Source organism: Mesoplodon bidens, assembly GCF_964165515.1.
Source record: "Mesoplodon bidens genome assembly, chromosome: 6".
NCBI lineage: Eukaryota > Metazoa > Chordata > Mammalia > Artiodactyla > Ziphiidae > Mesoplodon > Mesoplodon bidens.
The window spans coordinates 12,074,843-12,088,903 of record NC_138162.1 but is presented as its reverse complement, the minus strand read 5'-3'; the positions used below and the strand labels follow the sequence as shown (position 1 = coordinate 12,088,903).

The following is a 14,061-nucleotide window of genomic DNA, read 5'->3' as shown; positions in this document are numbered from 1 at the left end:
CAAAAGTTGATTTCTTTTTAAAGATTAAAAAAACTGATAAACCTCTAGTGAGAGCGATCAGAAAAAAAGGAGGTACAAAACGTGTAAGAGAGGACATCAATACTGCAGACAATAAAAAGATAAAAGGATCTTATAAACTACTTTATTTTTAAATTTAGATTAAATGGACAAATTCTTAGAAAAACACAATTTACCAAAACTCTCATAAGAAGATGATAGTTCGATGCCTATTAAGGAAATTAGATCCATAATTTAAAATCTTCCCTTAAAGAAAACCTCATGCCCAAATGGCTTCACTGATAAATTCTTCCAAACATTTAAGGAAGAAATAACATCAATCTTACACACACTCTTCCAAGGAACAGAAAAAGAAGGATGGACACTTCCCAACTCGTAAGACCCTCATAACCTTAGAACCAAAACTTGATGAAACATTACAACAAAGGAAAACTGCTGGCCAATCTAACACACAAAAATCTACGTTTTTGTGAATTGCTCACAAAAACCTACACAGGATTGTTCACAGCACCTTTACTTGTAATAGCCCAAAACTGGAGACAAACAGAATGTCCTACAATAGGTGCATGGTTAAACCAAACTCTGACTCATTCATGCCACGGAATCCTACTTAACAGCAAAAAGGAACAAAACTATTGACACATGCCAACAACTTGGATGGGCCACGGGGCATTATGCTGAGTTGGGGGACGAGGATCTCAAAAGATCACATAATGATAACTTCACTGACATAAAATCCTTGAAATAACAAACTTATAGAGATGGAGAAAAGCTAGTGGTTTCCAAGGCTTGGGGAGACTGTGGGAAGAGGAATGGTACTATAAAGGGGCAGCATAAACGAGATCTTTGTGGGGATGAAATAGTTCTGTGTTGATTGCTATGGTGGTTACACAAACCTACACACGTGATAAAACGGCATAAAACCTATACGTACATTGTATAAATGTCAATTTCTTGGTTTCCATGTTCTCCTAGAGTTGCATAAGATGTAACCATTCGGAGAAACCAGGTGAAGGGTCCACGGGACCTCTCTGTACTATCTTTGCAACTTCCTATGCATCTGTCATTATAGATAAAATGTTAAGGGGAACGAAGAGAGACCGCTGCTTTGTTGAGAGCAGACAAGAGGGGCAAAAGGGAGACCAGAGAGGGAAGATGCTGCAGTAACAAGGGTAAGAGACGACAGCAGTGCAGGCCAGGATGCAGCAGGGAAGAAAGTGAACCAACAGCTGAATGCTGGACACGCCCTGAACATAAAACAGCCAGGGCGCGCCGACGGCTCGGATATGGGTGAGAGAAAGAGAAGATGCAAGGCTGAAGGTTTTTGGCCTGAGCACAGAGATGCATAGAGTTTCCAAAGACTGGGATGGTGATAACTATGGAAAGAACAGATGAGAAGTAGAGTAAGGACAGGACATCTTAAGTTTGACATGTCTGTTACACACCCGTGTGGAGACAGTGAGGAGGCGCTTGCATAGCTGGGGCTGAGGTCAAGGGCTGGGAGTCTAGAGTGAAGACGTACATTGGGGAATCTTCACTGAATAGAAGGTACTTCAAGACAAGCGACTAGATAAGATCTCCTAAAGAGTCTAAATGGGTGTAAATAAAGAGAAATGGTCTGAGGCCTGTACCCTGGGATACTAATATTCAGAAATCAGGAAGATGAGGAAAAACAAAGATAGCTGAGGAAAGGGCAGTGGGATAGCAGACCCAAGATAAAGTAATGACCTAGAAGTCAAAAAAAAAGTAGTATTTCACGCCAGAAAAAGTGTCTGACAGACTTCCCTGATGGCGCAGTCGTTAAGAATCCGCCTGCCAATGCAGGGGACACGGGTTCGAGCCCTGGTCCAGGAAGATCCCACATGCCGCGGAGCAACTAAGCACATGCACCACAACTACTGAGCCTGCACTCTAGGGCCCACGAGCCACAACTACTGAGCCCGCAAGCCACAACTACTGAGCACGCATGCCACAACTACTGAAGCTGGTGCGCCTAGAGCTCGTGCTCCACAAGAGAAGCCACCGCAGTGAGAAGCCCACACACCGCGACAAAGGGTAGCCCCTGTTCTCCACAACTAGAGAAAGCCTGTACACAGCAACGAAGACCCAACACAGCCAAAAATGAATACATAAATTTATTTTTTAAAAAAAGAAAGAAAAGTGTCTGACAGTACCAAATGTTGCTGAGGATACAGAACAACAGGAACTTTCATACACTGCTGGTGGGAACATAAATTGCTATATATACCACTTCCTAGGTCATATACTGGCCCACAGTAACTCCTGGATCTATACTCCAGGAGGCATGAGTAAGAAGGCTCCCAGCAACAATGTGGGTGGCTGCCACAAAATAAAAAGAATCCTAGTGTCCTTCAAAAGCACAATGGATAAGTTGTAGTATATTTATAATGGATACTATATAGGTATAAAAATGCACTATAGCTATATGCAATAACATGAATATATCCCAAACAATGCTGGACAGACAGATGTCAGTCACAAAAGGTTAAACTCAGTATGATTCCATTTCTAAAAAGTTCTATGCAATATCCAATTAAATTGTTTAAAAAAGCACACAAAGGTGGAAAAGCTTTAAAGAAAATCAAGGAAACGATTATCAAAAAATCAGGAATCGTAGTTCATGGGGCAGGGAGGTGATGTACAGGATAAATAAATGGCTTCTGAGAAGGTGACAATGTTCTGTTTCTTAACTAGGATGGTGATTATATGGAATTGTTAAATAATTACTTGTTTTTAAATTTATTTATTTATTTTTGGCTGTGTTGGGTCTTTGCTGCTGTGCGTGGGCTTTCTCCAGCTGTGGCGAGCAGGGGCTACTCTTCGTTGAGGTGCGTGGGCTTCTCATTGCGGTGGCTTCTCTTGTGGAGCACAGGCTCTAGGCGTGCAGGCTTCAGTAGCTGTGGCTCGCAGGCTGTAAAGCACAGGCTCAGCAGTTGTGGTGCACAGGCTTAGCTGCTCCGTGGCATGTGGGATCTTCCCGGACCAGGGGTCAAACCAATGTCCACTGCATTGGCAGGTGGATTCTTAACCACTGTGCCACCAGGGAAGCCCAAAATAATTACTTTTTAAATGATACATATTTTATACTTTTATATATATGTGCTATATCTGGTAACTAAATATACCAGAAATAAGTGTTCATCTGTGTCCAATGTTGCTGAAAAGCTGCCTAAGATGAGTACTGAAAGCTAACCACCGAACGTAATAACGTGAAGGTCACAGGAGACTTAGGTAGAGTGACAAGGAAGAAAGGCTGATTAGAATAAGTTTTTTTTTTTAAATTAATTTCTTTATTTTTGGCTGTGTTGGGTCTTCGTTGCCATGCACAGGCTTTCTCTAGTTGTGGTGAGGGGGCCGCTCTCCGTTGCGGTGCGTGGGCTTCTCACTGTGGTGGCTTCTCTTGTTGCGGAGCACGGGATCTAGAAGCGAGGGCTTCAGTAGTTGCGGCATGTGGGCTTAATAGTTGTGGTTCGTGGGCTCTAGAGCGCAGGCTCAGTAGTTGTGGCGCACAGGCTTAGTTGCTCCGTAGCATGTGGGATCTTCCCAGACCAGGGCTCAAACCCATGTCCCCTGCACTGGCAGGCGGATTCTTAACCACTGTGCCGCCAGGGAAGCCCCTAGAATAAGTTTTAAAGAAAGTGTGGAAAAGGAGAAAGAAACAATAGGCCACTCTTTCTGAAAGTACTGCTATAAAGGGGAGCAGAGAAATGGGAGGAAGCTGCAGAATCAAGGGGGAGTTAAGCTTTGTCTTTCAAATGGGAGGCATTATAGCAGGATTTTATGCTGATGAGAATGATCCAGTAGAAAAGCAGAAAAGGAGGAAATGATGCTGGTGAGAAAAGAAAGAACTGCTAGAATAATGTCCATTTGTAGACAAAAGGGAATGTGATCTAGTGGACAAGTAGAAAGGTTGGTCTTTATTCGGTCAAGGGACTTGGAAAGCAAAGCACATGAGTACTTCCAGCAAATCAGGTCATCAGACGAGAGGGAGGGCTGGGGAGGGAAGTGTGAAATGACAGAAGATTTGCAACAGTTGTCTAGGAAAACTGGGGAACCCTAGACTTTACAGGATGATTTCCAGCCAACACAAACAGTCTACCTAAGGTTAACGTCTGAAACTTAAAGGGAAGACAGTTAAGATGACTATGTATTTTCTTCTCCAACGATGTCCAACAACCTGGTGTAGGCACACAGTTGGATTTCAACCAGAGTTGCCAGGAAGAGAGGATCACCAAAGTGAAGGTATATGCTAGGGCGTGATCATTAATGACGGGCCACGTGAATATAAGCAGAGAAGGGACAGAAGTGAGAACACGAGGAAGGAGAGGGACTAGGAAAGGCTATAACAGAATCAATGGTGAGGGTCGAGAACTGGAGCAGGAGTACTGCTCCTGACAGTATGATGATGAGAGGCGGTTTACAAAGTGGGATTCTTGATAATGAATTAGGGAGAGGGCACGGGTACAGTTATTGAAGACAAGGTCTAGGATATGTCCACAGAATGGGCGCCTGAGGTAAGGCAGAAGACAAGGTATTTGTGGGAGAGGAAGTCAAGGAATTAAGAAGTCAAAATTCTGAAAAAAAAAATCATCTAAATGCATATTGAAATCACCAAGAATTCTAAGAATAAAGTTTAAAAGCAACTGTCAGGAGGCTAGGTGGTAAAAACATGAAAGTATGAGGAAGACTGCAGCAAGTGTCTGGAGGCAATGACCTCGGCTCCCTCATCTTATAGCTAAGGCACAGAATGGGTAGGTGACCTGCCCAAGTCATGCAGCTAGTAACTGACAGGGCTCAAATGGAAACACCAACTGTCTGGTTCTATTTTAAGCTATAAATTGACAGACCAGCAGTTCCCAAACTCTTGAGAAAGACTGCTGATGTTAAAACAAAAACAAAAACAAAAACAAAAAAAAACTAAGTCACGTTAACAATAGATATACTTTTACTATCTAGAGAAAGAAAAAATACAAAACCAAAAGAACTGCTATGAATTCAGTGACTGAAATAAAAATTTTCATTATTAATTATAAGAATCTACACATATATTTGAGATATATTTATTCAATCGTTTATTATATATTTATTCAGTCATTCAATCCAGAGACATGGCTATGTGAATCTCTTTCAAAAATTCTTTGCTGCTGTGTGAGCACCCTCTGGAAGAAAATAGCTTTCATTCCACAACATTTCTTGAGCATCGGTTTTGTGATAGTTATGTGGTGAGGTCTGCAGGATTCCTTACCCTTGAGGAGTTTACAGTGTAAGGCAGTGATTCTCAAACTTTTCAGTCTCAGGACCACTTTACCCTCTTAAAAAATTACTGAGCACCCAAAAAACGTTGTTTTGTGGGTAATATCTATCAATATTTAGCACATTAGAAGTTAAAACAAAAAAATTTTAATGCAATATACAAAAAATTTTATTAGCCATCAGAGTGACGATGCCATCACAGGTCATATACAGCTTCTAGACAACTGTACACTCATGAAAGACAGAGTGGAAAGGGTAAAAAAACAAAGCCTTAGGATTATTATAAAATAATTTTGATCTGGTGGACTCCATGAAAAGTCTTTAGACCCACTGGAATTCCAGTGTTTAAATAAATAGATTGGGCCATTGCACTATTTTTGTCATATAAAAATTATTAGAATAATATCATTTGTGGTAGGTGGGTTATCCCAGGTGAAAATATGGTGTTAAACATCCCACCTTCTAGTATAAATAGAGATGAACGAAGGAAGGGAGGGAGGGAGGAATGTTTTTTGTGGCATAATGAGAAGAGTAAGTGGATTTGCATTTGAGTATCTACTGTTTCCAGGCACTGAAATTGAGCATTTTAATCTGACAACAGCCAATAAAGTTGGAATAATATCAGTACATAAAGTGATGAACTAATCGCTCAAGAGCTAAAGCTAGTAAGCAGGGGGGCTATGACTGGAACCAGGTCACACTGACCCTAACGCCTGTACTCTTCCTGCTGAAACTCTAATCTGAGTTCACACAGACTAGTACAAATGGAAGACAGTCCTGAATTTTCCAATACACTTTTCTCCTCCTCTGTGTTTTTGTTTTCTCTTTCTTGGTTACATAACACTTCCAAGTATGACAAGATCATCAAACCGATGAGTGATCGTGACAACGTCTCCTCCTCGTTTGTGACTTTTCTCTTTGCCTCAGACCAGCGGTTCTCAAAGTGTTGTCCCTAAGTCTATGCAGTAATGGAATATGATCAACATAGCCAAATGAGTTCGTCACTAATAAGAATAAATGACAGCAAGCTGATGTCATTAATGGGATGGAAGAAAACCAATAAACGTTCTTATATGACTTGGGTTAAGAATTAAGTTCTTATATGACTTGGGTGAAAAATTAAGTTCTCTCAGCTCTAACAAGAGACGCATCCCATGGCCATCTCCATCACTGCACACATCCAACCCCAATAAAAAACTTGCACACTCACCTTCTTTATCAGTAACTGACCAGGAATATTTCTGAAAAGGCTTACTAGATGGAAGAGGGTCCATTTCCAGCACTTTATAAATCTGGCCAAAGGCTGATAGTCTGAGTGCATGCTAAAGAACAAAAGATTGTATTTATTCAAATTTCAAATGTTTCATTCATAAATCCCTTAGAACATCTAACTAAAAACACATTCATCAAATACTATTATTATGATGACAAAAGTCCCTAACAGCAGGCAAGAATAAAGTGTTTAAATAAATTACATGATATCCCTCTAACAGACCACAGTGATATGGCCCATCTCATACCTGTGCACTGTGGGTAATATCTTCTTTTTGTTGGATGGTCATATAGCTCAGGGCATCTGTTGGGTCCCTCTCACAAGGATCATGAAGACCAGGACCCCCTTTGGCAAAGGCAAAAGAAAAACTCAAGTATCATTCAGAACTGAGTTTAGAATTCAATAAACCAACACAAAATAGAAAGTAAAGAATGGAGAGAAAAAGAAAAAGAAAAAAAAAAAACTAAGGAACGAGGTTAAAAAATCTGCTCAATTTAAATGGAGTAAAAAGGACACTCATTTTCAGTATGTTAGCATATAAATGTCCTTATTTTACTAGAAGTCACTTGTATATCTAAGGTCAAAATTGGGTTTTAACTCTGAGAATTTAGAAATGGCATGATGAATCATCCCAAATCTTTAAAGGGATTACATATGGAAAATAAGACCAAATTTAATTTTTCCAAATTAATCACCAGACTGCAAACAGAATGAACTTCATACATTTTAACTCAACATAAACATTTTCAAATTCAAAGCTCTAGGTGAAGCAAATTCATAGTAGACACAATATCTTATTAGTACCTTTTATGTTAGTACATATGAAACATAAATTACAATTACTGAGAGAGGGTTTTATGGCACTTCTCCAACATTCAAGCATTCTAGTTGCTAAAAATCCAAGCAAAACAACTCCTACACATCATTTCCCTGGGCAGAGGACAAACTTAGCACATAATAGAAAACTAAACTAAAATAAATTTTTCTGATTCTTCTGCCTCCAGAGTTTGAAACCCTTACCAGGAAGTAGAATTCCAGATGCCAAACACTCCATTACTCGTCTCAAGGCCTCCCCAGCGCCCAAAGGTCTATTACAAGTACCTATAGACTTTTCACATATAAGCTCTAGTGGCTAGAAGATATTAAATTACAAATTAGTACATGCACCAAGTGTTAAAAGGATTCCAGTTAAATGTGAGCTGACATTTCTATCTACAATGGAGGCCAAAAAGGTTAAAGTCCATTTAACATTTAGGGCCCAATTAACTTTTCCCACTTGATTATCAACTTTTACCCCGGCCAGAGTGTTTAAATCAACCATTTTTGAGATAATATATTCAGAAGACATTTTGTCACCAAAACTTTATTTTTAGTTACCCTGAAAGGATTACTTAAGAAACTGCAGTCATCTAATTGACTTAACAAAGTTTTAACAAGCCTTCATATAGGTTAGTAATAGCCAATAAATAATCAGTATTCAAACCCAGCCCACCTATCTCCCACTTAACCTAGGAAGCACTCAAACCACAGTAAGACTTCATTTCAGACATCCTGCCCCAACTATTACAATTGGAATTAAAGAAGGACCAAATCTCCATATTTAATAAGCTAAAAACTCACGATGCCAATATCAAAGTAATAATTGCTAAATTAATTTTAAATGACCCTTTTATAGCTTTATTTGTTTTATAATGTTCTTTATTGGGTCTTAATTGGTTCAAGCATAATAATTTCCAAATTAAGTAAGTTTGGCAATACACATTATAAACTACAGTTAAGTGTACTATTCACCTGACTTCAGTTACTAATATGAACTTATTTTTAAGTGTCTATACTCAAAGAGAAAGAAAAAGAGGGTAAGGGAGCCTTATACTGGTATACCAGGTAATTTTTACTTTAAATGGAAGTAGCACTGAAAGAGAAATGTGCCAGTCAAGCAGGCTTTCCTGGGCAGTAGGTGAATAATACTCAACCATCAGTGAAGAGTAAAGTGTAGGAAGACACTCACTTTTAACAGGTCTAGAAACTTTTTGTCAGAAAAAATAGCTCAGTCTGTATAGTATGAATATGATCAAGTAGAAGAGACAAGTTATATTCATAAAAAATAATTCATATAAAAAGATCCATAATTTTTTTCCAGAACAAAAATAGATAATGCACATCTTAGCTAACTCAGAATATAGCCATTTTACAGTAACATAATTTCTACAGGATTTCCTCTAACTATAGCTTCAGAATTTGCTTTTAATCATATTTAAGTACTTACCCATCCTTTTAATGGTGCCCATGTGGGGACTCTGTTGCACAAATCACGCAGAATTCGGAGGACAATTACGCATGATTTTAATCCATTTGCCCTTGCCTAAAACAAACGAAACGGTTCCAATATCCCTGTTGAAATCCACCCTTCATTTTAAGGACACTGATCACGGACAGGTTCTTTAAAATGAATACTAATTAGTTAGTCATTCATAAGTTGTCAAGTAACAAAAAAATCAAGTTCTTAAGAGTAGTAAAATTATGGTTTAGAAAGGCAGGTTTCAAAGTAAAGGAAGCATATTATTAAAGTCACTTTTATAGCCTCATGGCAACCCCATTTCCAGGCAACTCTGTCTGAACTTTTAGCTTTTCTCACCCCATGTTTGGATTTTATAAGCTATCATTTGAAATTCAGAGTACTAAGCCAAAAAGGATTATGTGATAATTAAATATCACTAACTACAGGAGAAGCTATACTGGGCACTTTACCTAAATTAAAGCATTTGCTCCTACAATAACCCTAAGAGGCAGAGAGCACCCCCGTTTTACATATTACACAGAAACCATTAAGAGGCAGGTGTTCCCAATGAAACCTGCACAAGGCTACGGTAACAAGAAGATAATAACAAAGAGCCAACCTGAAACCATTTGGCATGTCGAAGAGACGCCAAGGCGTTCAGGCATTTCTGCCTGTCCAATAAGTCCGGAGGATCTTTCATCGCAACCTTTTCTAATGGGAAAATGGGATAAAGAGAGACAGATACAGTTTGACCAAGGGGTTCCTGTCAAATTACCAAACAATAAAAATAAAAAGAAGAGCAGCATTTGAGTGAACTAATAAGACTCCCAGAAGATTTCAGGTTTTGGCTTTGTTGCTTTCTTTTTAAATTATGTGCACTATGATTACTTAAGTAAATAGTCAACTGAGCCATTCTGCACCCAAGTACAACAGGAGCACAAAGGCATTCGTTCAGTAAACAAATCAATGACCACCGCTACATACAATCTGGGATCTTATTAAGCATGTATGTAACATCACAGGGCACAAAATAGGTACATAGCACTTTTTCCTTTGGCAGGGGACAAAGAGTGGAAATCTGGGACCACTAGCAATAACAATTTTTCACTACAGAAGGGATTTTAATCACTAATCAATTCTTAAGGAAAATTAGGGCTCTCTTAGGTCATCCATTTGAGATATACTAAGAATACACTGAGCATGGCAATTTTATTTTTTCACAACTGAATAAACTCATCCAACAAGATAACCATTAATAGAAACTTTACCCCACTGATGAGAACTCTGCCAGTTACCTTGGAGTTTTCTAATTATTTCTTTTCTAAACCAAAATTATTAAAACTACAAATATGAAAAACACTGAAATACACTTCAAGTTTTACATAGCTTTTTTTCAAAAAGCAGCAAAGAATACTATCTAAGTACAACTATTTGACTTGCCTTAACATTTCAAAGTTGGATTAGATGGCCCAGAGCAGCAAAATTAAGAACTCAAATGTGTGATTAGTGACAAATATCCATATTCGAGAAGATGTCACAAGATACTAAATCCACGTTTAGACAGCCAAATTTATTTCCTCTAAGCCACTAGGAAGTGGGTTTTTTAACTTTTGAAGACTTGGTGCATTACTTAAATGCATACAACATACAAATGTTTCTTGGAGAACAATTCTTTGACTAATCCAATTAAGTCATATTCACCATCCTCTTTTAAGAACTCTCTTAGCAAGTCCACCAACACTCCTTCCTGGTATAATCATGATAGTCACAAACTCAGCAGTATGTCTATGTGGGCTTTCCTTATTGGCTGCAACATGTAAAGGCTGAAGTGCTACACACTTATTTTTTGACCAGGCGAGCTCTACAGCAGATACTTGCATTGTTTCACATTAATCTCTGCCAACAAATTCAAAACACAGGGTCTCATTTCATCACCCCTTTTTACTCATAAAATGGAAAGCCTCAAAAAGAACTGTTAATATGTTTTTATTTATAAACATAAGCAAACATACTATGGGTACTTATTTCATAGGTGATCTAGTTCCTGGCCTTGCTTAATTATGTCTTGTTAATGACACAAAGCATACAACTCACTCATTTTCATGTTTATATGTGAAAATGTTTAACTGTGGTCAATACAAGCTTCTGTGTAAAGCTCACGTACAAGGTAGCACAAACTACTGTAAATGAACCATTAGAATCTCTTAAAAGTTAGACATGACAAAGGTTGACTGACTGCTAAATAATGTAATCCCAAGAAAAGGTATGGACCGTGCTTATTTTTTAGGACTTCAATATTTAAGTTAAACTAAGTTTTATTCTATCATTGTATCAAGTAGGAGTATTTGGAAGCCGAGGGTCAATGGAAGAGGGGAGTGAGTCAGAGGAAGTTTGGATAGGAAAAGACAAGGCAAAACAACTCTTTTTGAACTTTCTGATACTTTTGTCCAGTGAACAGAGCTTGTAATTAACATCTGCTCATCACCTCAGAGACATTTTTATTTAATGGCAAAAATATTTAGACAAATTCTTTCATTCCCAAAGTCAGATTATATCCATTAATTCTTACTAAAAAATAAAAATAAAAATACTGACATCTGCTTGCTACAGACAGTCAACATTTGGAGGCAGCAGATTCTACTAAAACGAGGTGAAAGGGACAGGCAGTGAACAGAAGACTTCCACCGGACTCCTTTTTATATCACCATCACAAGGGGCATGTTTCTTTTCTTCATGCTCTGACAGTCAAACGGTCAAAAGATCCAAAATGTTTCAATATTCATGAGGTGGGAAACAGCAGAGGAGACGTAATCATTTACCTCATTTTATCTTCTTCAAAGTTTCTTATTTTAAAACTATATAAATTTATATGGCACTGCAGTGCTACTTATAAGCCCTGCTTGCCTATTTCCTTTATATAATTCATTACATACAGTTTTTTATATTTTCAGTCATTAAAAAAAAATAACTTACTTAACGTGGCAATCACAGAATTGTTGCTGGAAAAACACTGCTGCTTCTCAAAGAAGAACCTCAAGTTTAACATTTCTGTGTGAACTTTACCATAGGTGTTTCAATTTTGCGGGGAAGCAAAGCTTTTCTGATAAAAAGGCATCTTGGAGTCTTTAACTTAGAAACAATGGAACTGTGAGCCATTTCATTTTTTCCTACAGTGACCAGTAAAACAGATAGGGGATGGCAACAAAAATGACAAAAGCAAAGAAAACAGTTTTTTAAAAACTTCACTGCTCAGTAACCTGGTATCAGGGCATGAAGGTACATAAAACATTCTAAACAATGGAAGCACTGAAAAGAAGTCTATCATGCCTAACTTCATTTATTTGCTTAGAGGTTAGATCAGTGACCAGAAACACACCGTATGGCAGGAAACGCTGGTTAGTTTCCCTCCATCCCTTACATGCAAGCTAACTCTGTCCGTTCACAAAAACACTAGCCTGGAGATGGGGTGGGGAAAAGCCAGAACATGACTGTGTTAAATAGGATTTATGTGCCTGGAACCTGGGCTCTTCAAAGGTAAAATAACCAAGCTGGGTTATCACGAAGGCCTCCTTAACATTTCAAAGTTGGAATGAAGCTGAATGAAGCTGAGCTACTGAGTTCACGCTGACAGCATTTCCAGGGTAGCCTGAAGATACCCAGGCAGTCCCTTCTCCCAATTCCTTGAGGCTTTGCGGAGAGCAGACATTATGCTTCAAGTCACTGCCCATGTGAAATCTCAGGCCACAACAATGTGAACAGGTAAATGTAGCACTAAGGTAAAACAGAGCACTGTTCTCCTAATTTATGGTGGAAACATCACTCACTAGATACCACTTTTCTTCAGTGCCTCAGTAGGCAGTGGGCCACTGGAAAGATAGTGGCTACAGGTTTGCACTGGATAATGTAGGTCTAGCAGCTGGGGAAGGCAGGAAAATAAAGCCTGCAGCATTGTTATAAATCCTAGTTGTGATCTCTGGACTGGTCTTCCACCTAGGAGGACTCATGCTAGCGAACTTCTGCCAAAAAAGCATCAGAAGTTCACACTGGCACCAATATGGAAAAGGGACTCTTGGGCAACTTCTCTGTGGATCCCTGAGAATCTACCTTCATACTGAGGGCTGCGGTTTATCTTAGCCTTAGCCACAAGTGCCTCTGTAGCTTCCCTATCCACCTGGTTTCAAATTGCACTGTAAATACAATAAGCAGCTGGATTTATCAGCCTCATAGCAAATATACTTCTGGTTTAAAATCACAAGCACCAAAAGAAGCTTAGACTGTGTGATGCTCAGAATAACTAAATCAGCTAAGATGCTCCTATGATCATCCTAGACAGTAACTGGACTTAAGAGTCAGAGGAGATGGGTAAAACGTGAGACTTTCTTCATTTATACAACAGGACAATTATCTACCTCATAGAACTGTTGTGAGGGTTCAAATAAATCATATATGAGAAAGTGCTTATAACACAGTAAGTTATAAAATACCTTAACAAAGCTAAATCTTCAATATATATTACTTGAATTCTGAGATGTCCACTGTTAATGCTTCTTGCATACCAGACAGTTCTATTTGATCAGATAATATGCTAGCTACAAAAATGCATGTAACAGATTTTCTTTCGATTGCCTACTAAGTATCAGGTACCACTCCAGGTGCTAGGGATAAAGGACAGAGGTAGGGAAAAAGATACCTGTCTCAATGAATCATAAACTTTATAGTAAGACAGCTCATTATTAGCACTGCAGCAAATACAGTATACTGATTCCAATACTACACTTCAATGGCTATTTACGAGTTTAACTGTGTTTACATTCACTTCTTCAGACCTATCATGTATACATTATTCTCACTGTGAACTCAAGGCACTTTGAGTAGATGAGTTTGTGCTGTGACATTTTTTAGTAAGCTGAGTAACTACTACTATTTACTAAGCAATCACTTTGTGCTGAGTATCATACAGGTTACATTACATAAATTCTCTCATGAAACAACTTTCTAAAGTATGCACTATCCACATTTTAAAATAAAGAAACCTGTCCAAGGTCACAGAGTAATAGTTAATGGAGTTAAGAATCAAACACTTGGCTGCCAGGCACCAAGGCCTGTGCTTTTCCCCCTTGCCTTCTTTAGCAGGAAGCATGTAGTTATGGGGAATGGTTATTCTACAGGGCCTTCAAGTAAAGGGTTAGAATATGGAAAAAAGACTGACGGCACCAGA

General features: G+C 38.6%; 1 protein-coding gene across 5 annotated transcripts in view; it reads right to left on the bottom strand.

Annotated features, from left to right (window-relative positions):
• The window catches only part of STRBP (spermatid perinuclear RNA binding protein), a 69,141-nt gene that overhangs the window by 38,521 nt on the left and 16,559 nt on the right, over nt 1-14,061 (bottom strand). For all 5 annotated transcript variants that reach the window (XM_081236297.1, XM_081236294.1, XM_081236293.1 and 2 more), the window contains 5 exons: nt 9,463-9,554; nt 8,832-8,927; nt 7,586-7,697; nt 6,813-6,910; nt 6,503-6,614 (listed from right to left, as the gene is read on the bottom strand). In XM_081236297.1, the coding sequence (XP_081092423.1) occupies nt 6,503-6,614; nt 6,813-6,910; nt 7,586-7,697; nt 8,832-8,927; nt 9,463-9,554 (510 nt within the window). The remainder of the gene's footprint in view (nt 1-6,502; nt 6,615-6,812; nt 6,911-7,585; nt 7,698-8,831; nt 8,928-9,462; nt 9,555-14,061) is intronic.